The sequence below is a fragment of the Thamnophis sirtalis genome, unplaced genomic scaffold, assembly GCF_051295495.1.
Source record: "Thamnophis sirtalis isolate CommonGarterSnake01/CBP01778 unplaced genomic scaffold, rThaSir2_p1.2 scaffold_6, whole genome shotgun sequence".
Lineage (NCBI taxonomy): Eukaryota > Metazoa > Chordata > Lepidosauria > Squamata > Natricidae > Thamnophis > Thamnophis sirtalis.
Window position 1 is genome coordinate 54,581,079 of NW_028261386.1, and position 23,410 is coordinate 54,604,488.

General features: G+C 44.6%; 1 protein-coding gene across 2 annotated transcripts in view; it reads left to right on the forward strand.

Annotated features, from left to right (window-relative positions):
• LOC106544141 (uncharacterized) overlaps window positions 1-19,726 on the forward strand; it is a 78,860-nt gene extending 59,134 nt beyond the window's left edge. Inside the window, exon 5 of one of the 2 annotated variants that reach the window (XM_014060318.2) lies at window positions 17,156-17,289. Coding sequence is in view for 1 of the 2 variants with exons in the window: in XM_014060317.2 (XP_013915792.2) it covers window positions 17,156-17,284 (129 nt within the window). In the remaining variant the exon portion in view is untranslated. Of the gene's footprint in view, window positions 1-17,155 lie in introns of both variants that reach the window. The other variant, XM_014060317.2, reaches the window with a different exon arrangement.
• Window positions 19,727-23,410: the final 3,684 nt, after the last annotated feature.

Genomic DNA, 23,410 nt, shown 5'->3' on the forward strand with positions numbered 1-23,410 from the left:
CTGGCTACAAAAACAGGGAAAGCAGCATTGCAATCTGGATCCTACAAGCAATAGAACATTGGAATGGAAACTATAGACATGAAAATAAGAGAAGATACATTCCTTGTTACACATAAACTATTCTCTGAGATCCACAAAGATTGCAAAATCCAGAGAAAATAAGTAAAGTTAATGACCTATTGTCCTCATTTCCAAATTAAGTGAAGCAGATAGCTAATGAGTCACAATTCTGTTGTTTTATCCATGTAAGGGAATTAGGCATCTATCTGTTAACAACCCAATTTATAAGTGGAACATATTTTAAAATATCCCAGTCTGCTCTGTTGATACAGACACATGCAAATATATATTTTTACTTGTGTTTGAAGTGTTCTTTTTGTATTATATTACAACAAAATCATTTTTCAATGCAAAGACAGTGGGGATAAATAAAAGCTATGACTATCTCGTCTTGATGTGAGTAAGAACCAAGATCCAGCTAATTTTCTAATATGCCTGGTTATGTGTAACAGAGCATAAAGCCTCTCTTTGTAAAGAGCTTTTCAAAGAAGATTGGGCATTGTCTAGTTATCCCTTTGTACAGTTGCCAGTGGCCACCTGACAACTTTGTAAATACATTAGCTCTGGGCTGGTGTTTTTTTTGCCCTTAATGAGAACATTGGCATGTTTATTTGACCTTTTCACATAAAGCCACCCCAGCAACATTGCAACTGCCCTATGAGGGAACTAAACAACTATTTATCCTTTCTAATATTGTAAGTTGGAACTTTAATTCAACCATTTTAAAGGAGATAGAATGCCAGATCGTCTACAATGTAATGGACTTGAACCATTGCCAGAAGTGAATGCTTAGAAAGTGTCTGGGTGAAGGAACTGTCCTGGAACACAATTCCAAATTAGTGAGGGACATAATATCAAATTATATCTGCCAATACAAACAGAGAGAGATCACATAAAGGGAAGCAAAATTGTTCCAGTGGAACATTGCTGGTGCCAATCACACTAGCAGTTTCTTCTATAATTATGAAACTGTTGATACCCTGTATTTCCTCAAGCTAATGGTTGAAGCTAAAACAATAATTTGGTAATTAAAAGAATTACAGAAACAATTGTTTAAAAAGCTGCTCTAAAATGCACATGGGAAAATGAAAACTATACTCAGTTACTGAATATGACAGCATTAAAATAATTCAGTGGTAGTAGCAAGTACCTCCAAAACCTGCAAAAGAAGGATGCAGTATTTGGCATTGTTGTCCTCAGGATCTAAAGCCAATGGACCAAACCAGGAATAAAATAATGGGGGGGAGGGGGAAGACATGGGGGGGGAAGATGGGGGGATGGAAGAGAGAAGAGACTTGCTTGAATAAAGAAGTGGTTTAGCAAGTAGAGCCAATGGCTTAATCCCCAGCCATGAATGCTAGATTTGGCTTTCATCTACAGCCACAGATCTACAGCTGATTTAAACCAGATGAGGCTTTCTGTCAGCTTATTTTTGCCTGTGGGTGGGCTAAAAAAGTAGCAGGGTATAAGATCAACATTAGCATGTCAAACTGTGGATTGGGAATGGTTTTATCCTCAAGATTTTGAAAACCTTACTGATCTAATAAAATTGTTTCTTGCTTATTTGCAATATACTCTTCAAAGAGAATGTTAGGTGTTAGGAAGATACCTCTAAAATCACTGGAAATCTTAATGGGGGTTGATAAGAAAGTGCCTTTAACTGAGTTGGAAGTAGGTTCCTTGTTTCCAAGAATATAGTCTCTTGTGCCTTAAGCACAAATATAGACCTTTTTTTTAACCTTCAGGTTTCTTAGAATACACTCTAGTTGGGTCAGTCAGCATTTTCAGTACTTTGGGGTCATTGGAATCCTTATCTCAATCAATTAGAGATTAGCACCAAGTTGAAAAAGGCTGCACAAAAAGCCTCCATTCAGGCTGTTGGCATTGTAAAAGTAAAGAAAAGCAAATTGCTGCATTCTTGTGGTGTCTTTCATGCTGTAACAAGTTTGTCTGCCCAAGGTCAGAAGCAGAAACAGCCAAGCTTCTGACATACCTGACTATCAATGCTTTGCATTTTATTCTCTAGTTTTATCTAATCAGTCTACAGAGTTCTTTGGTTTGAAGTTTGAGGTTGAGGTTTATTGGATTTATATGCCTCCCTTCTCCCAAGGACTCAGGGCAGCGTACAACATAAAAGAAAACACATATTACAAAAATTAAAAGGGACATTAAATAAAGTATCCCAAAAACCCCAATTGATATTTATAATAAAATTTTAAAAATTAAATTAAAATTAACAACCAAATTAATCCTATATTTTATTCTATTCAGGCCAGGCCTGCTTGTTGGAAAAGTCAACTTTTAGGGCATGTTGGAAGGACCAGAGGTCAGGCATTATGCAAAGCTCTGGAGGCAGCTCATTCCAGAGGGAAGGTGCTCCACAGAGAGGGCTCTCCCCCTGGGGGTCGCTAGCTGACACTGTCTGGCTGACGGCATCCAGAGGAGGGCAACTCTGTGGGATCGCACTGGACAGTGGGAGGCTACTGGTGGCAGTAGGTGGTCTCGCAGGTACCCTGGCCTAAGCCATGGAGCTCTTTAAAGGTCATAATTAGTACCTTGAATCGCACCCGGAAGACAACTGGCAATCAGTGCAGGCTGCCTAAAAGGGGTGTAACATGGGAGCACCTAGGTATCCCCATGATAACCCGCGCGGCTGCATTCTGGACCAGCTGAAGCCTCCGGGTGCTCTTCAAGGGCAGCCCCCTGTAGAGAGCGTTGCAGAACACCAGGCGAGAAAGGACGAGGGCATGAGTGACTATGCACAGAGCATCCCGATCCAGAAAGAGGAGCAACTGATGTATCAGGCAAACCTGGTAAAAGCACCCCCTGGTCACGGCCTCCAGTCAACATGAACTGCGACCGATGTGACAGGTATGAGGAGAACCACCGCAAAACGGTGCTCCCCACTCCCAACCCCCTGAGTCGTCGCAGTAGGAAACTATAGTCGATGGTGTCGAAAGCCACCGAGAGGTCCAATAGGACGAGGACAGAGGAGCAGCCCCTGTCCCGGGCCCGCCAGAGATCATCAGCCAACGTGACCAATGCCGTCTCCATGCTGTACCCAGCCCTGAAACCCGACTGAAATGGATCCAGGTAGGCAGCTTCATCCAGGTACTGGGGAAGCTGACATGCTACCACACTCTCGACAACCTTCGCAAAGGTTGGAGACCGGGTGATAGTTGGCTAAAGAAGCTGGGTCCAGGGAAGGCTTCTTAAAGAGGGGGCTCACCACCGCCTCCTTCAAGGCAGTGGGAAAGAACCCCTTTCTCAATGAAGCGTTGGTAATCGCCTGGAGCCAGCCTCGTGTCATCTCCCAGGAAGCCGAAACTAACCAAGAGGGACATGGCTCCAGCACACAAGTGGCAGCACTAAGTCTCCCCATAATCTTGTCCATGCCCTCAGGGGACACAGGGTCAAACTCATCCCAGATAGTCTCCACAAGATTCATCCCCGTCGACTCACCCGAATCTACCCAGTCAGAGTCCAAGTCTGTCCGAATTTGAGCAATTTTATCCTGCAGATACTGAACAAATTTTTCAGCCCTACCCTACAAGGGGTCATTCCCAGTTCCTTGGTTAAGTAAGGAGCAGGTCACCCTAAACAGGGCGGCTGAGCTGTTATCTGCGGACGCAATAAGAGCTGAAAAATGTTGCCGCTTTGCCGCTTTTATCGCCACTAAGTAGGATTTAATATGAATTCTTACTAGTGTTCGATCGGATTCGGACCGACTGGCCCTCCAACCACTCTCTAGGCATCTTTTCTGGTGTTTCATCTCCCAGAGCTCCTCGGTAAACCAGGGAGCTACCCGGGATCGACACTGGGTCAGAGGCTGCAAAGGCACAAGGCGATCCAAAGTCCCAGTGGCCACCCTACCCCAGACTTCCACTAGGGCTTCAGTCGAGCTGTGAGCAAGGGATTCAGGAAAAATCCCAAGATTCATCAGGGACCTTTCAGGGTCCATCAGGCACCTGGGGCGGAACCATCTAGTCGGTTCAGCCTCCCTGCAGCTAGGGGTAGCAGTATGGAAGTCAAGCCTCATGAGGAAATGATCCGACCATGACAAGGGTTGGATAGAAATATCCCCTAAAACTAGATCATTCATCCACTGCCCAGAGACAGAAATCGGGTCGAGCGTGTGTGTCCCATTATGGGTGGGGTCTTGAATTAACTGAGTTAGGTCCATAGCCGTCATGGAAGCCATGGACTCCCGAGCTGACTCGGATGTCTCACCAATGGAAGGCAGATTGAAATCCCCCAGGATCATAAGTCTGGGGAAATCAACCGCCAATCCGGCTAACACATTCAGTAGCTCCGGCAGGGCCGATGAAACGTAGCAGGGAGATAGGTAAGTAACAAAAAGATCCACCTGAACTCCAAGGCCCCATTTCACAAAAAGGGACTCACACCCACCTATCTGAGGCACAGTGACTTCCTGAGGTCCAAGACTTTCCCTAATAACCACCGCTACTCCCCCCCCCGCCCTGCTCTGGGCTCTCAGCTGGTGAAACGCCCAGAAGCCTGGTGGACATAATTCACTAAGGGAAACACCCCCCCTCATGGCCCAATCAGGTCTCTGTAATGCACGCCAGGTCCGCTCTACCCTCTTGTATGAGGTCGTAAATGAGGGGAGCCTTATGTACCATGGACCTGGTGTTAAGTGACACCAGCCGGAAACCAGGGTCCTGTAATCCGAAGGGTGTGAGAAGGGCAATGAGGGTTGGAATGTGTGATCACTCTTAAACAGTGAACCCGCGTCCCCGAACATAATTTGGCCCCCGGCCCCCACCATATCTGCCTCTCCCACAAACAGTAGAGATGGTAAACCCCCCAATGGAATGGCTTAATGTCTCCCCCGGAATCCCAACCCTTCCCAGCACTCCCAAACCACGCCCATTAGTTAGCTCTGGCCTCTGCCCTGGCAGACTCCCCCCCCAAGCCTGTATGAGCCATCCGGATCAAACCACCCCCGCCCCCCTTAAAATTTGATTTTAAAACCCCTGTAAGAAGCCCCTAAGAAGTCTCTTCTTCACATGGTCAATGACAGCTCCAAAATAATGAATAAATTCAATGGAAAACCAGTAAGATTTTCTTCATTATATCCTGTTTCTCTGAAAATAAGACCTCCCCAGATAATAAGCCCAATCAGGCTTTTAAGTGCATGTGGCTCAAAAATAAGCCCTCCCTGAAAATATTGCAACATAGCAACAGTGATGAAGTGACCATGCTCACCGCCTTCTGCACCTCAAAAATAATAAGACCTCTCCGAAAATAAGGCCGTGGTTATTTTGGGGGTCAACAAAACATAAGACCCTGTCTTATTTTCGGGAAAACGTGGTAAGTGAAATTGCTTATGGCTTACTATTTTTTACATGTTCTCCATTTTCCAGATAGTAAACTTTTATGTCTGTCTAGATTGATTTTGGTAACTCATATGCTACTAGATGAATCTGTAAAAGAGAATACATGCTTTGCACTGGATTGATAAGTGGCAAGCATGCCATAAAGAGCAGAGCATTAATTGAAGATTAGTCAGAATCTCAGTGTTAGAGTGTTAAAGTTAAAAGGTAAAGGTTCCCCTTGAACATGTGTACTAGTTGTTCCCGACTCTAGGGGTCGGTGCTCATCTCCGTTTGAAAGCCAAAGAGCCAGTGTTGTCCAAAGACATCTCTGTGGTATTTGATATGTTGTCCAAAACTCCCGAAGAAACTCAAAGATACTTCCAAATTTCTTTTCCCACCATCTCTCTCTTTGTAATTTCACCCCTTATCATTTAAAAGAATATATATTTGGGGAAAGAAATAATCTCTGTCATATACGCAAATCATAAGTGAAGTAGGGAATCATTGTTTTGTTTCTTGCGGAATCTTTGGTGCTTTCTGAGTTTGCCTGCTTGTTACTTTACCCAACTAGGTAAACAACATCGCCAGTGTGAGTAACAGATTTGCTCCATGTCTGAAAGTTGACAGCTAACCTCTAAAGAACAACCAAGAACTCTACACTTAAATCCTAAATGACGTATATTCTCTTCTATTACTTCTTGCCAGGACAGACTAGTTACATCTCCATTTGAGAAGTTTTCCTTTGCCTTTGTGTTGCCAACAGAGGGGCAAAAAGGCAGTTCCAAAGCAGAGGAGAAACCTCGGAGGTGGTACATGTCTTACTTTTATCCATCTTCTTTTTGAGAGATCTCTTGTGATTTCCCCTCAGACCTATCTTATGTATAACTGGGATATGTTAAATGGACACATCTAAGGAGATATGGGGACATGGTGGCTCAGGGGCTAAGATGCTGAGTTTGTCGATCAGAAAGATCAGCTGTTCTGTGTTTCAAATCCCTAGCGCTGCATAATGGAGTGAGTTCCTGTTACTTGTACCATCACATAAAAATGCAAGTAGAAAAATAGGGACCACCTTTGGTGGGAAGGTAACAGCGTTCCGTGCACCTTCAACATTTAGACATGCCGGAGACGTCTTCAGACAGCACTACCTCTTTGATTTTGAAACAGAGATTAGCACTGCCTCCTAGAGTTGGAAATGAGTAGCACATATGTGTGAGGGGAACCTTTATCTTTACCTTTAAGGAGATATACACTTGAAATATTTACTTGATATATTTCTTTACTTGATATATATTGATATACATGATATATTTCTCATGCATCCCTTGGATCAGTGTGGTACCTACAAAACAAAGTCAAAATTTTGAAGCCATAGAATGCTATACCTTCAAGCAAACTGACAATCCAACGTTTTTTGATTTTCCATACTTGAGTATTTTCACCATAATTGGCATGTTGTCCAATGGGCCATATTTCTGTGAAATCTTGTGTTTTCTATTAATACGACCCCATAAAAAACTCCAACTCTGGCTTTGCTCCTGTAATGCTACGCTAGGGAGTTTAAGGTTCTCTTCTCCCTTTCCTTGGTGGATTAGCTCCATCACTTGCCTGCAGCCAAAAGTTCCAGCTGCTGTTTGTTCACCAATCCTGTTGGTTGGCACTTCTCATTGAAGAGAAGTGCCAAACCCTTTGTCCACTTTCCTTGCCTCCCTCTCAGTAAAGTACTGGCAAGCAGCTTCCTTGCACGGGGAAGGACAAATCTGTCTGATTAATTTTGCCCCTTTACTTCTAAATAAAGGTTGCTATGTTACTCTCAAATTCTGAGGCCTGCCAGAGCACACACCATCCATAATGCCACAGCAGGCGGCTGGTGAATGGAGACTTTTTAAAATATGCCTCTCCTGCTGTGTTCTTGCTGTTAGCCAAGCCTTCTGGCTGTGTTGGAGGATGTTGGATATGATTTCATGAAACTGAACTGTAGTTGGTTAATTTCTCTTAAGCTGGCACCTTGGCATGAGGAGGGGGTAGAAAAAATTGTTTGATTTGCATTTGTCTGCACACTGTCCTAACTTGTCCTTCCAGAGCCAAAGTATGAACCAAAATGGAGTTGGTACAAAATCATGATCTTTCTCCTGTGTGCTGCTCCGGGAATCCAATCATGGGTTAACTTAGCCTTCTAGCCTTGAGACTGAGTATGCAAATATCAAAGTTACGCCTCCTCTGACTGGACTTCCGCTTCCTCTCCAGTCCTTATTACTCAGTCAAGCCTACGAGACTTATTTTCAACGCTCTCTTGATTAATTGCTAATAGTTCTAGGTTAAGGATGAAATTACTTGGTTTTCACTGTGGATTTCTTGCTGGATTGGAGGTAAAGCGGCAGATTGCTGTCAGCAGATTCCTCCCTCGCTATTTCCCTTAAAGGGATATCGGATCGCTGCAGCTGGAGTGGGGCTTCTCCGCCTGCCCTCCCTTATCATCAGCGCGCAAGGAAGCTGAGTCTCCCAGCGCTGCCACCCCTGCCGGATAGCACCCGCCCGCGGGCGCGGTCAGATCCGAGGCTTTGGCTTGTCGGAACGGGGCTTCCCCCCCTTCCCCGCCTCCCTCCTTTGTGCCCTCGATGGAGCGGCTGCCGGAGAATTGCACGGATCGGCTGTTGGGAATTTCCCTTGCGGTTCCTTTGAATTTCGCGCCTTTGAAGCCGGTGACCTTATTTGGAAGCGCTTTTCACGCATGCGCTCTAACGCCTGGGATGAGAAGGCAGATTTTGTTCGCGCGCTTGAGTCTGCGCACTGCTTCCGCCCCTCCCTTTTCCCTCACTCGAGTTTGCTGACTCAGGGAGGAGGTCGCTTCTCTTAGTCTCTGCTTCCACGTGGCGTTCTTGGCGAAGTGCTTTCAATTGCATTCCTTTGTCTCGCTGATTGAGCTCTTTCAAACTCATATCATGGCTGATCAATTGCAAGGTACTGTCCGGCCAGTTTCTGAGCCCCGTTCCCCTGGCGAGGGAGGGGCCAGCCCTGGGCCCAACAGGGCCGCGACCAGGGCCTCTACTAGTAGGCCTCGAGCCTCATCTACTGTTCGGGATAAGTCGCACAAGCGCAAGGACAAGGCCAAAGTTCCCCCCAAGGCATCTGGGGCTCCCATTTCTTCCCCTCCGGTTTTGGTTCAGCAGCCTGTGTCTCCGGTGAGGGTTGTTGAGCAGGGTTGGTCTCCTGATATTCAACTTCCCCAGGGCCCTATTCCCGAGGTAGGGGCTTTCGGGCCTCGTTCTCCCCCAATTATTTCGGAGGCTAGTGGGGCTTCTCTTCGTTCACCTCCACGCGCTGGGCCCTCTGCCACGTTCACCCCCACAGCTGCAGGCCTCAGGCCTCTGGAGGGCCAGGATTTGGGCCTTTCTGCTGAATTCTACAGCATGATCTCAGAGGCTATTTCCAGAGGGGTGGATGCGGAATTAGCGCGTAGATCCCAGGTCTCCAGGCCTACTCTGGCCTACTCAGGCCTGGCTCCCCAAGCAGTACAAGGGGATTCTTCCATTCTGCAAACTGATCCTCCTTCCCCTTTACACTCTGTGTTTAGCGCACAATCTCCCTTAGTGGAAGAAGGTGAAATCCAGGATAGGGAACTCTCTGGTGACGAGGGCCTTCCTGTGGACCTGCCTCCGCCCCCTGGGCTTTTCAGGCACACTCTTTTCAAATCCCTGCTATACAAGGCCAAGACTACCACCCACATGGGGGAGGCAATTTCTGCAGAAAGTGCTGCTGTGGGCCTGGATGCCACCGAGCGGCTCTTTGCTGAGCAGGTGGCTCTGCAGGATTTTATCCCATCTCCCAAGCTTTTTCTTGATTTAATCCAAAAGCAGTGGGATGAGCCGACCGCGGTTAAAGCCCCTGGGTCTGGTGATAGGAAGCTTTTCACATCTTCCCCAGAGTTGGAGGCCCTCCTGCAGTTTCCCACAGTGGATGCTCCCATAGCGGCTCTTGCTTCACCGGCATTAATTCCTTCTGAAATTTCGGAAGGATTGAAGGCCGAGGACCGCAAGGCCGAATCGGTCCTTCGCAAGACTCATCAGGCAGCAGCGTGGGCCTTGCGATCAGCCACTGCAGCTTCCTTCTTTAATAGGACTTCCTTAGTTTGGCTGAGACAGCTACAGGAAAGGCTGGATCCGGAGGAACTGCGCCTCCATCAGGATGTCACCAAACTGATAGCGGCCCTAGAGTTTTCTGCTGATGCCACCCTTAGCGCGGCGAAGTTTGCTTCCCGAGCCGTGGCTTCCAATGTGGCCTCTCGCCGTTTGCTCTGGCTCCGCCACTGGCAAGCTGATATCAAATCCAAGTGGCGTCTAGCATCCACGCCCTTTAAGGGCGGGGCCTTGTTTGGTTCAGTGCTGGATCCAATTCTCATTGAGACTCGGGACAGACGTAGGGTGCTTCCCTCCACAAGTGCCCGTGTGGCCAGAAGGCCACAGCCTTATGGTAGACGGCAGCCCTTTCGGTCTGGGGACTCGGGGTTTACCTCTGCCCCCTATGTCCCCAACTATACCAGGGGGTTCTCCCAGGCACAGGACCGTGGCCAGGACCGAGCCGGGGCCAGAGACAGGGGGCGCCAGCAGAGTCAGGCGCAGAGTAGACGATCATTCCGAGGAGCGGGCAACCGATCCTTTCGCAGATACCGCTGACTCGCAGGAGGTAGGGCCCATAGGAGGACGTCTCTTGGCCTTCGCCCACCGGTGGGCGGAGCTCACGTCAGACGCCTGGGCCCTTCAAGTAGTGAGTTTGGGTCTCACGCTAGAATTTCTATCCATCCCCCCGAGGAGGTTCATCAGGTGCCCTGTGCCCAGGTGCCCGTCAAAGCGGCGCCTTATGGACACCGAGATATCTCATCTTCTCACCATCAGGGCCATAGAGCAAGTTCCCAAAGGGCAGGGAGGCCTAGGGTTTTATTCCATCTTGTTCCTAGTACCAAAGAACTCCGGGGGATGGAGGGCAATCCTAGATTTGAAACAGCTCAATCAGTATATCAAATACCAAAAATTCAAAATGCACTCTCTAAAGAGCATATTGGCTTCCATCCGCCAAGGCGACATGATGACTTCCATAGACATCAAAGAAGCGTACCTCCATGTGCCCATTCATCCGGCACATCGGAAGTTCCTGCGGTTTCACTTCAACGGCCGTCATTATCAATACCGGGCCTTGCCATTCGGCCTCTCCTCTGCCCCGCGCACGTTCACCAAGCTTCTGGCAGTATTGGCAGCCTCCCTTCGCTCAATTCCAATACGCATCAATTGTTATTTGGACGACGTGTTGGTGCTGTCGTCCTCTCGAGATCAGGCCCTCCGAGACCTACAGGTCACGATGGACGCATTGCGGGACCATGGCTTTGTCCTCAATCTGCCCAAGAGCCACCTGCGCCCAACCACGTCCCTCCTTCATCTGGGAACCACCATCAACTCGATGTCGTGCGAGGTTTTCCTGTCCCCGGAAAGGAGGCAGAGCATATACCGCCTAGCGCATCATGCGCTATCCCATCGGCGAGTACCGCTGCTGTCGCTCTCCAAACTGCTAGGGAAGATGATCTCCTGCATCAGCGTGGTGCCCTGGGCCAGGTTCCATGCGCGTCCTCTCCAGTGGTTCCTGCTGCCCTTCCAAAGAGCGCATACCAGTCATTCCCACATCAAGGTGCAGCTCCCGAGCAAGGCCAGGCGGTCCCTGCATTGGTGGATGTCGTCCAGGCTCCTCAGGGGATGTCCATTCAAGGAGCCGGACCGCGTTCAAGTTACAACAGACGCCAGCTTATTCGGATGGGGGGCCCATGCCCTGGACAAGGTGGCCCAAGGTCGATGGTCGGGTCAGGAGCTGGCGAACAGCATAAACTGGCTGGAGTTGCGGGCCATCCGTCTGGCTCTCCTGGAATTTCGGGACATTGTATCTCATCACCATGTGTTAATCCTGACCGACAATGTGGCCTCCAAGGCCCACATCAACCGCCAAGGGGGAACGCAGTCCAGAGCTCTGATGCTGGAAGCGGAAAGGTTGTTCCATTGGGCGGAGCCCAGACTCTCATCGATTCGGGCGGAGCACATCTCGGGCGAAGCCAACACTCAGGCGGACTGGCTGAGCAGAGCGACTGTGGATCAGGGGGAGTGGCAGCTCCACCCCATTCTCTTCCAGGAGCTCTCTCGCCGCTTCGGCCTGCCCGAGGTGGATCTGTTCGCTCACCCGCGCAACGCACAACTTCCCCGGTTTTACTCCCGATACCAGGCTCCGGGGGCGGAGGGGGTAGACGCTCTACGCAGCCGTTGGCCGGCCGGCCTTCTCTATGCCTTTCCTCCTCTCCCGATCCTTCCGTCGGTCATTCAGAAGATATTGACAGAACAGGCGGAAGTCCTGCTGGTCGCTCCAATGTGGCCCAGACGTCCCTGGTACGCAGACCTCGTCCATCTGTCCGTTTCGCGTCCTTGGAGGATCCCGGACGACAAGATTCAGCTCCACCAAGGGGCTCTCCAGCACCCGGGCCCTCAGCTGTTGCAGTTAGCCGTGTGGCACGTGAGCGGGAGATGCTAGCGGCCCTCCACTATTCAGACGAAGTCATCTCTACAATTCAGGCGGCCCGTCGCCCGTCGACTACCCGTATTTACGAAGCTACCTGGCAGGCCTTCTGCCGCTGGTGCCGACGCACCGGGGTCGATCCCATCAAGGCCTCGGTGCCCCAGGTTCTGGATTTCTTGCAGTCCGGCCTCAACAAGGGGTTGGCACCAAACACACTTCGCCGTCAGGTCACAGCCTTGTCAACGGTGGTCGGGGGTGGCCAAGGCCGCTCCTTATCCCAGCACTTGCGAGTTCGAACCTTCCTTAAGGGTGCTTCCAACTTACGACCGCCGACGGTACATCGTTATCCCACGTGGGATTTGACCTTGGTTCTCAGGGCCCTTACAGCTGCCCCCTTTGAGCCTCTACACTCCATCAGCCTCCGCTTGCTGACACTCAAGACGGCTTTCCTGGTGGCCATAACATCGGCCAGGAGGGTGTCGGAGCTAGCAGCCCTTTCGGTTCGTGCGGATCTTTGCATCTTCCACCCGAACAAGGTAGTGCTTCGTTTGGATCCGACCTTTCTTCCAAAGATAAATTCATTGTTTCACAGAACTCAAGAACTTGTCCTGCCGGACTTTTGTCCTCACCCGTCTCATCCGCGGGAACGTCAGTGGCACCATCTGGATGTGCGCAGGGCTCTTCGTCGCTATGTGAAGCGCACGGCGTCGTTCCGAAGATCGGAGGCCCTGTTCGTCTCCTTCCAGCCATCTTCAATGGGACAGAAGGTGTCCTCCCACACCATCGGCCGATGGTTGAAAGCTTGCATTGCGTTGGCATATGACACCCACTCCAGACCGGTTCCAAGGCGAATCACTCCTCATTCCACCAGGAGTGCGGCCACCACAGCGGCCTGGGCGACGCAAGCGTCCGTGGAAGAGATTTGCAGGGCGGCCACTTGGGCATCCCCCTCGCCTTTTATTCGCCACTACAAGATTGATGTCTTCGCCTCGGCCGAGGCGTCCTTTGGGCGGAGAGTGTTGCAAAGGGTCCTTCCGTCTGCGGAGGAGCCTGACCAGCCTAGCTCCCGCCCTGGGAGTTCATTGCTTTGATATATCCCATGATTGGATTCCCGGAGCAGCACACAGGAGAATGACCGTTGTCTTACCTGAACGGTCCTTCTATGGGTGCTGCGAAGGGAATCCAAACCCGCCCGCGGCTTCGGCTGGTCAGGGCTCCATTTGACTGTGACTAGTTACTGACTGGACTTGGCTCCGTAGTGCCGGATGACTTGCGGCTTGTTGGGAATTGACATAATGCTTCTTCGGTGGACTTCGTAATAAGAACTGGAGAGGAAGCGGAAGTCCAGTCAGAGGAGGCGTAACTTTGATATTTGCATACTCAGTCTCAAGGCTAGAAGGCTAAGTTAACCCATGATTGGATTCCCTTCGCAGCACCCATAGAAGGACCGTTCAGGTAAGACAACGGTCATTTTAAGCAGCAAAGCCTTACACACCATCACAAACACAACAATATATACTACTAAGGACAGTGGTTTGAAAAGAATCCATATATTACCATAAATAGTGTTCTGTACAAAAGTCCTTATTTTTAGAAAAATGTAGCTGAAAGAATAGGTATGATATTTCTAAAAAAGTTGCAAACCCTAAGGATGGGGAAATAAGAACGCAACTGCCCAACTGAAGTGGAAAAGGTCCATCCTTTTCTATCTGCTATCTGAATGAGGCATCTTTGTTAGAAATCTCCTTCATATTAAAATTATTTTGTGCTATAAATGTTTTTCTTTATAACAAAGGTTTTGATTGATAGCGCTGAAACCCCATTTAGTAGGGCTAAATAATACTACTTGTCTCACAAAGAGCAGAAAACTCTTTTTATAGCAGGAGTCTCCAATGTTTTTAAATTTGAGAAAGTGCCATGGCTGCCATTCAGACACCTATCCATAGGGGAACTGCAGTGATTTGTTTGATAAGAAATGAAACATCTGTTTTCTGAAGGGCCAACTGGTGAGGCTAAAATAAAAGCAATTTGTTCAGGAACATGAGCTTCTTTAAAATATTGTTTATTTGCACTGTTTTTATTTTATTTTGAATCTATAAACAGCTATGCATAATTTTATAGATTGATTACATAAAATTACAAAAAATAAAATGAAAAACGGGGCCTCTGGAGTGGAGTGCAGTACTGCAGCTACTTCAGCTGACTGCTAGTTGCAGTTCGGCGGTTCAAATCTCACTGGCTCAAAGGTTGACTCAGCCTTCCATCCTTCCGAGGTGGGTGAAATGAGGACCCAGACTGTGGGGGCAATATGCTGACTCTGTAAACCGCTTAGAGAGAGCTGAAAGCCCCATGAAGCGGTATATAAGTCTAACTGCTATTGCTATTTCAGGCCCAAAACGGGGCCCCTGGAGTACTGCAGGAGGTTACCTTTGACTCCCTTATAAAAGGGAGGGAAAGTAAAATATTTTACCTTTCAGGCTTGCAGGATTCTGCTACTAGCCTATGTCAATAATTTATAGTTCTAGTCTTCCTGTGGAGTCGGTTTCTTGATCTGGTCTCTCTCTCTATCATAAGGTGATCAAGTAGATGAAGTAAGTATTAAGAAAACTAAACCACAGAAATGTACGCCTCCCTATTTTTATAAGTTTATTAAACCATGTCTGCGGAGGCGCGGTTCCGTGTCTCGCCCACCATAGCCACCCCCACCATGGCTACCTCCATCGGTCAAACCCAATCCTGATGTGGCCCTCAATGAAATTGAGTTTGACACCCTTGCATTAGAGTGAGAAAAAAAAAATCAACTGATGGTCTCTAAACCAAATGATTGTGTAAACCTTGATAAAATGCTAACAAATGTATTTGTGAGTTTTACTTTGCAATCACCATTAATAACATGTAATTATATGCTATTATAATTACATATTATTGGAATTATAACCTGAAAGCATGTAGCATTTTGGGGCAAATTAGAATAAGGTATTCCTAGCAATAATGCCCAATGGCATGCTTTTATCTACTTTTTTTTAAAAAGAATTTTTTTTCCAGTAATATAACAACCATTATTTAAAAGACTTTAGTGGGTCCATAAACAAATGCATTTGGCACAGTGCACAGTGGTTAGAGTGCAGTACTGAAGGCTACTGCTCACTGCTGTCTGGAATTTGGTAGTTCTGGAATTTGGCAGTTCAAATCTCACCAGGCTCAAGGTTGACTCAATCTTCCATCCTTTCAAGATGGGTAAAATGAGGAATTGTTGGGATCAATATGTTGATTCTATAAAGGTCCCTTCCAACTCTGTTATTCTTCTTAGAGAGGGCTGTAAAACACTGTAAAGTAGTATATAAGTGCTGTTGCTATATATAACCACTTATGTCATTACTAGTTAGCTATATGTATATCTTCAAGGAAGGCATTTTATAGTTCAAATGAAGTGATCTCCAGTCCATGAAAAATTGTGCTATAATAAATCAATTAGATTTAAAGTGCTATAAGGCTCTGTGTTTTGTTGCAACAGATCAACAAGTTTGTTTCTCCACATGCTGCATATATGGACACTGCTTCTTCCATGACTTTATTCCAGCTTTGGCTCAGCCTATCTATCCTGTCTCTTGCTACGGTTTATTGCACAAGTCAAATCAATAACACCACTTTTTCATCAAAAGTAATATTCGTATTGCATCAGGAAGCAGCCTCTTAGCTACAGCTGAGTAAAAATACCCTAAAGTTCATGCATGCATTTTTACTCAGCTGTAGTAAAAATACCCTAAAGTTCATGCATGCAGTATCTTGTATATTGTAAATAAATAATATTTAAACATGTAATTTGGCCAGGCTGCCAAATTGCTGAGTTGTATCTTATGCAAATGAAATGCCTTCCCTATTTCCAAGATTGGGAAAGAAAGAATGTGGCAGATAATCTGATGGACCTTTCTCCGTCAGACAAAAAGATTTGACCCTTTTTGTTGGCTCAGCCATACAGAAGCTTTCAGTTCATGACTTCTTCAATCAGAATCCCTTAAGGAATATGCATAGGTCAAGGAGTGAAATCCTAGATACAGTGACCACCTCGTGACAACATGACCCTGAAGTGTAAGAGGTCACTTCTAGACACAACATCTGCTAATTGTTTGTTGAAAATCCAAATCCTTTATAAAAAGACTAGTCATCCAAAATGCAATAAGCAAACCCTGGCATTTGGAAAGCTGTGTCCTAAGTTGGCAATGAGGTAGGAAAAGAATAAGCAAAATGTTTAAAATCTAATCTGGTTATACCCAAAGTTCAATTCTTTTCAAAGAATGTAGCTTGATGCCGATCCAGCTTTTGTGAAATAAAATTACTGTTAGAAAAAAATGAGAGAACTAGATATTTTGATTTGATTACTTTTAATTTGATTGACAATTTCGTTTTAGTAATTGTTATTATTGGATTTTTTTATTTTACATACATACTTACTTACTTACTTACTTACTTACTTACTTACTTACATACATACATACATACATACATACAGTTATTTTCTTCTATCCTTCAGATAGGCTGGACTACAATTTTCTTCATTCTGTCAAGACTATGTGCATTTATTGGCATTTATGACTAACAAGGCTGTTACTGCTAAGACATTATAACTGAGCTTTTAAAAACAGTTTCTTCATTCATTTTCACAACCTTCTAACATTAATGAAAGCATTTAAGCAAAGACATTAAGTTGTGAGAAGATTTCTGATGAAAATATTTTATATGGTTTGAATGGTCTAGTATAGGATAGAAAGTTGAGGATGGATCAATAATTATTTTCTAGTTCTGATTCTTTAACTACCCTTCTCTTCTGGAATAAGTATAAAAATATAAATATGCTGATGGGAATTTTCTAGTACTGTAAAGTGCCTAGTACTATAAAGTACCTAGTACCCTTTAAACCAAAAAAAAAACCCACCCATAATAAGAAAATTTAACTTGCAGTCATGATTTCACTACTGTCAGGATTCATTCATATTACAGTGTATTGAAGGCATGTTTTCTGCTTTCCTACTTCTTCATTCTTTTCTAAGATTTTGATTTATTACTAATTTACAGTATTAAGCTTTTGAACTACCTCAATTATGATGTTGTAGTTTGATAAAGGGATAAATGATGATCTCTTCCCCATGTGCTGTCATTCATTTACCCCATGGGCACTGGTAATTGTCTCTTTCTTCTTCTTCTTTATGCAGCATATCAACGGCAGCCGGCCCCCACCTCACTTTGTGTATGATCCATCAATTTTTGCCTTCCGATCCCTGAGCACCTTGAAGCCTTTGAGCCCAATAGCTCCAGTTGAAGAACCATCATGTGCCTACTGAACGATGTACTCAAAAGTCTCAGGAATCATCAAATCAATCTGCTGCCCAAGGGACATGAAGGGCACATATTTTGAATTGGTGTCAGGATCCTTGGTATCAGGAGATTGGTGTCTTGTCTCTTGTCTCTTTTATATGCCATTATAGTTTCTGAAGATTGTCAGAAGGAAATATATGTGCATCGAGCAAGCTAGGCACATAAGTTGCGTTGCAATTATCAAGATACTATTCATTCACAGAAGACAGGTTTCTTATAAATGGAGTGAGCACATTTCCCTTATAACTGATCTTCAGCGGGTGGTAGCACTTAGCCAAACTTGGCTTATTTCAGAAGCTGTTGGGTAAGGCCTGCATGTAGAACCACCTGGACAGTCCAAAGTTGTTAACTGGATTGGTAAATAGAAAAGAAATCCCAACCCACAGTGGGGGAAGGACATCGCAGACCAATCTCATTACATCACCAAAAAGACAGCATGGATGCAGTCCTAGCAGTTGAGCTCAGCTTGAGAGTATCTTCACAATATATTTTAAATGAACAACTGCCCATGAAAGGCCAACTTGTGAGTTGCTTTCTTGTTCTTTATCTAACAGAATTATTCTGTCTATAGAGGAATGTTCAGTAGACTAGGATTTATCCAGGAACTGGAAGGATCTCTGCTTTTAGTGTGAGTCTGAAACACTAGAAACATACATTCTTCATCTCCCAGGGTAGATAAACCTATCTGGTTTTGTGTCACCAAGTTATAAGGCTAGAGCAAGAAGCTGTGCAGCATCTGAATTGCTTTGAAATTAGTAGAATACAAAGTTAAAGAGAAAGCTATGTATTTTGTTCAGCACAAATAGAATTAGAGCTCTACAGAGCCGTAGGATATTCTATAACTGGATAGATATTTGCAGGTAGAAGAATAAATGAGAAGTTATAATTTGCTTTGATGTGTGGACATCCTTTATAAAGCCATGTGAATGTCACATGATGTTCTCTTAATGAAGTTAGAATGAATACTGCAATGATTGGTTTGCACATCCAACAACATGCCTTATATCACCCACATTGTAAACAACTTCTAGTCATATGAGGTGGTAACACAGAAGGCAGGAATATAACTATAAATTGCTTTTGTTGCATAACCCACTAGTTTAGGTGGATGTTATGTCAAACGTACATATGTGGGAGGAAATACTTTACAGATGTTTGCATTATGATCTGTCTTTTTAATTTTGGGGTTTTTTTGCTGATAGGAATAATGGGCAAAGCAGAAAAAAGGCATGTTTTAATAAGAGTGACTTATTAGAGACACCCATGTATTTCAAGCTCAGCTCTTTTCTACACCTTGATGATAGGTTCTGCTTTGCATTGACATCTCAGATACCAATTATTCATGTAATCAGTTGGCCCAATTATTCAGGTTTTTGTGCTAATCCAGTGACGCCCATAGTGTATTCTGAGGTTTAGGAAAGTAAGTTTTAACAATGTGCTATTTTGTCTTCTCTATATATGTCAAAGGCATTTCAGTCTCGACTTACATCCTAACCATATGAAGAACAATCTAGAAAGCATTCCTATGTTTTATATTTTTTAATTAAAGAATATTGGAAACCATAACTTGACCACTGTTTGGAAAAGTTTTCTGCTGTCTTCTGCAGTTAAAAAAGTAGACTCCAGGAGTTGGAGATGGGAAAATAGCCAACAGCTCAGAGATTCTTTTTATCATTGGAATCTTAAGGCCAGAAGCTTCCTCCTCAGAATGAATTAACTCAACTGCTTTTAATCCTATATATAAATATGTTGGGTTTATAAAACCTGGTGGCAAAAGCATTAGAATAAAGGAATACACGAGTGATTTCTTTGCTATACTAGTCTATTTAAGAAGAAATCAGGGATGAATAGGCACAATCCTTCTTAAACCACTACCAATTAAATAAGACAAGTTGATATTCTTAATTGGTTTATTGAGAACAAGGTCAAAATTAACATGCAACAAAATAATTTGTTTTTCAAAGCAATTGTTATTTTCTCCCTTTTACATTCTAATCCTAAAGGTGATTGTTTTTATTGGTTTGTGCACATGTTGAGAATCTATCATCCCAAAGGATTTGGTCTTCCTATAGTAATGATAAGGACAACTAGTAATGTGAGTATTCTGTTTTGGCAGATTAGACTTGACCTACAAACCACCAGCACCTGCGTGGTCAGGACAATTTGGAATGTGTTTTCATGCATATAAGGCTGTCCTCGTTTGTTCCATAGATACTGCAGAATGGTGGGGTTTTTTTTGGGGGGGGGGGCGGGGTTGCTGACTGATCTAGAAGATATTTTATGATACCCTAAGATGAAGGTCGGGAAATGGAGATGACTGCTGATGAAGTGTTTCTCTTTAATACTTTTTGTAACATTTCTCTATCTTTGGTTTTTAATGAGGAAAAATAAAATTATATTTTAACTGCTGTTATTGTCCCTCCTGCTTGCTCTCCCTTTACTCTGCCTGAATTCTAAGGCCCTAAAGCAATTCAAAGCATTTTAATGTTACAATTGTATAGCTGAATACCTCTGGAGTCAACATTAAAATATTTTCATTTCTCAAAAGAAAACATGAAATTACTTAACTGGAATCTCCTGTGCAAATTCAGGAAAATTATGTAGGCATGATTTTTGCAACTTTAGCTCAAATAGAAAAAGATTCCTGTCTGTCCCACGGTTTAAGTTGCATCTATTCCTAGCCACATTTATATGAGCAACAATCTTTGTCCTACCATCACTGAAAAATAAACTAAAATTACAAAGATAGCTGTACTTGTAGCTATATAACAAAAAAAATGGTAACAAAATCCTGAGATCATAGTAAATGAATGAACTTTACAGCATCCATATAGCAAGATATTTATGGGACCTGATGGAGGCTACTTTGTGGTGAACAATGTTATAGGGAATATTTTTGCTAAGAAAGGTATATTGACAGGGAGGCAGCAGCAGTAGTTCTCAAAGCAAGTGATTTTTAATTGATTTTATTTACTGTTTTATATACTACCCACTTTGGATAGTCTAGAAGTTTATAGTGAATACTATATAAGCATAGATTAAACACAGTCACAACTTCATTGACCAGCTGATACTTTTTATCTTCCTAGAAGATTCCCTGCAAATACAGGGTCCACTTTTGTTGTTGTTGATCAACTGAGAGTTGATTCATTGGTTTCAACAGAATTGACAATTGGCTTGTGACCAGAGTCTGACCTCATGGGCTGAGAGAAAGTGACTGGCCTAAAGTCACCCAGCTAGCCTTCATGCCATACCTTTCAGGTAGGACTAGAGCTGACTGTCTCCTGGTTTCTAGCCTGGTACCTTAACCACTACACCAAACTAGCTAGTTCATATCCCATAAAATCAAAGCCAGGTGGAGAGGAAAAAGGCAACACAGCATATCTAGTTCACCGACAAATGCGCGCTCGACAAAAGCACGATGACAAATCCGCGGGGAGAAAAGTGCGAGGTCGAAATCGCGCTGATGAATGAGCACAGAAGCGTGCCGACAGAAGTGCGCTCTAAACCTAACCCTAAAGGTAACCCTAAAGGTAGCCCTGAACCTAACCCTGAACCTAACCCTAAACCTTACCTTAACCGTAATGGCGTTTCTGTCGGCGCTCTTTTGTCACCGCGCTTCCGTGCTCATTCGTCGGCGTGTTATCGACGTCACGGTTTTGTCGGTGCGCTGTTGTTGGGCGCGCATTTGTCGGGTCACGAGCATATCTATCTATTGACTTGGTGTCTGCTGGAAGATGACTTCCTCTCCTTGAAACCTAGTAAGTTAGAGACCTCCATCCTTTTCACACAAAGTGGGACTCTTATCATTACTTCTTGGACAGAATGCAATACCAGTCTGTATCCAATCAGCAATGTTTTTGTAAATAATGTCACAGGGACTGAGTCCCATAGGGCTGTGGAGTTGGAAGTTAGCACATCAAACCTATCAAGTAATTGACAGTGCAACAACCAGAACACTGGTGTTATATTGCTAAATCTCATGGATTCTGGCTCAGTTACATTTTCTTAGTCATCATTACCACTTTTTACACTGCTGTCATCTAGTGGAACTCAAAATGGTATCCATAAATTCCCCAGGAAATGACCAAATCCCCATTTGCTTAATTTCAAATGTGGCTATAGCTTGACATTACATGTTCCATTCATGCTGAGGAAAGCTATCTTTGGTTATTGAGAGATTGCTCTAGTGGTATTAACTTGACACTGCTGGCTAAAAGTTGAGTTTGTGGTTGAACAGCTAAGAGCAGTTTTTATAACTTGACACTGAATCCTCATCCTGTTGTTTCTTAACTAGAATCATGCAGGTGCTTCCCCTCAAAGATGAAAGCATGCTATATAGATTCTAACATACACAGAGAGATACTCAAGGAAGCAGCTATGTTTTTCAAGTTTCAGCCCTTTGGGTATTGGTAGCATTCTAAAAGTTAAATAGAAAATCCACATCAGCCTTGGTGAGTTGGACTTCAGTACCCAAAATAGATGTGATTGCTCAGGTTTTTTTTTCACTGTCTCCACCAACAATATCATGTGGTTAAATTGGTAAATAATGTACACTTTAGTGCAGAGGCGGGCAATCTGGAGATCTCAGATGCTTTGTCTGAAACTTTCATCTGTTCCAGGTGCTATGGTTTGTAGAAGTTTGCATATGAGACCTCCTTTTCTTGTGTATGAAACTAGTATCACAACAGGCATTAAGTAGAAAATAAGCACATAGGAATGGGAAATGATCAAAATAGATGGGCAAACTGAACTCTTCTGAGGCTCTTGGAAGACAACGGCGGAAGTTATGTGTTCAACAATTTGCAAAACTTTATGCAGGTACAATAACTATATGTAAAAATCAATCCCATGTTTCTTGAATAGCCTGGATAGCTTCAATATGAAGGTACATTTTTCATAGTTAACCCACTTACAAACACAAGAAGGGTGTGAGTGTATATACTGTACAGTTTAATGTCTTGTACAAGGCCAAGTGTTCTTTAAGGTAGAAAGGATTAATCAGGATAGGAAACGGATGCCGTCTTTTAGGCTGTCTAATAAGGTACTATATTTTCAGAGTATAAGACGCACCTTTTCCCTCAAAAAAGAGGCTGAAAATCTGGGTGCGTCTTATACACTGAATGCAGCATTTTGTACCTCCCAATCCCCCCTTCACCAAAATGGCCGTGCATAGCCTTTAGGAGGCTTCCAGAGGACTGGAGGCAGGGAAGGGCAGAAAATAGTGAAAAAGAGTGCAGGTTTTTGCTCAATTGGGCCCATCCAGCCCCCAGGAACACTCTATAAGTCTAAAGGCTGTTCATGGCCTTTTTATTTTAAAAAATGGGCCTGTTCCATTTTTGTGAAAAGTGGGCTGTTTTTTGCTATTCCCCCCTCCCCCTGTTTTGGGGAGGTCTGCAGAGTACAAAAACTTTTTTTTAATTTGCCTCTTCAAAAACCTGGTGCATCTTATACTCCAGTGCAATTTATACTCCGAAAAATACGGTATATGCTTTTGTTCCTCAAGAAGGTGTATCATCCAGTCATGTCAAGGCATTTCAATTTGAAAGTCTTTCTGAGTAGTCAGTTCGTATATTTATGTGGCAGTGGGAAAGGCTCACCCTAGCATGAAAAGCCTACAAATCTACCAGGGTGTGATCACATTCAATTCTTTTTAATAAGTTCTGGGATAATCACACAACTTCTGAAGCTCTAAACTCTGTGATAACAAGCCATTCCAGAAGTTGTGGGTGCTCCATTGCCGGAGGCTTTTAACATGAGACTGGACAGCCACTTGTCTGGAATGGTCTAGGACAGAGATGAAATTCAGCAGGTTCTGGTAGCGGAAATGTTGAGTAGTTTGGAGAACTGGCAAATATCACCTCTGGCTGGCTCCAGAGTGAGAAGGGAATAGGGATTTTGCAGTATCCTTCCCCTAGGAGTGGGGAGGGAATGGGGATTTTGCAATACCCTTCCCCTGCCATGCCTACCAAGCCACGCCCACAGAACCGATAGTAAAAAAAAAATGAATTCCATCACTGGTCTAGTGTCTCCTTCTTGAACAGTAGGATGAACTAGAAGACTGCCAAGGTCCCTTCCAACTCTGTTATTCT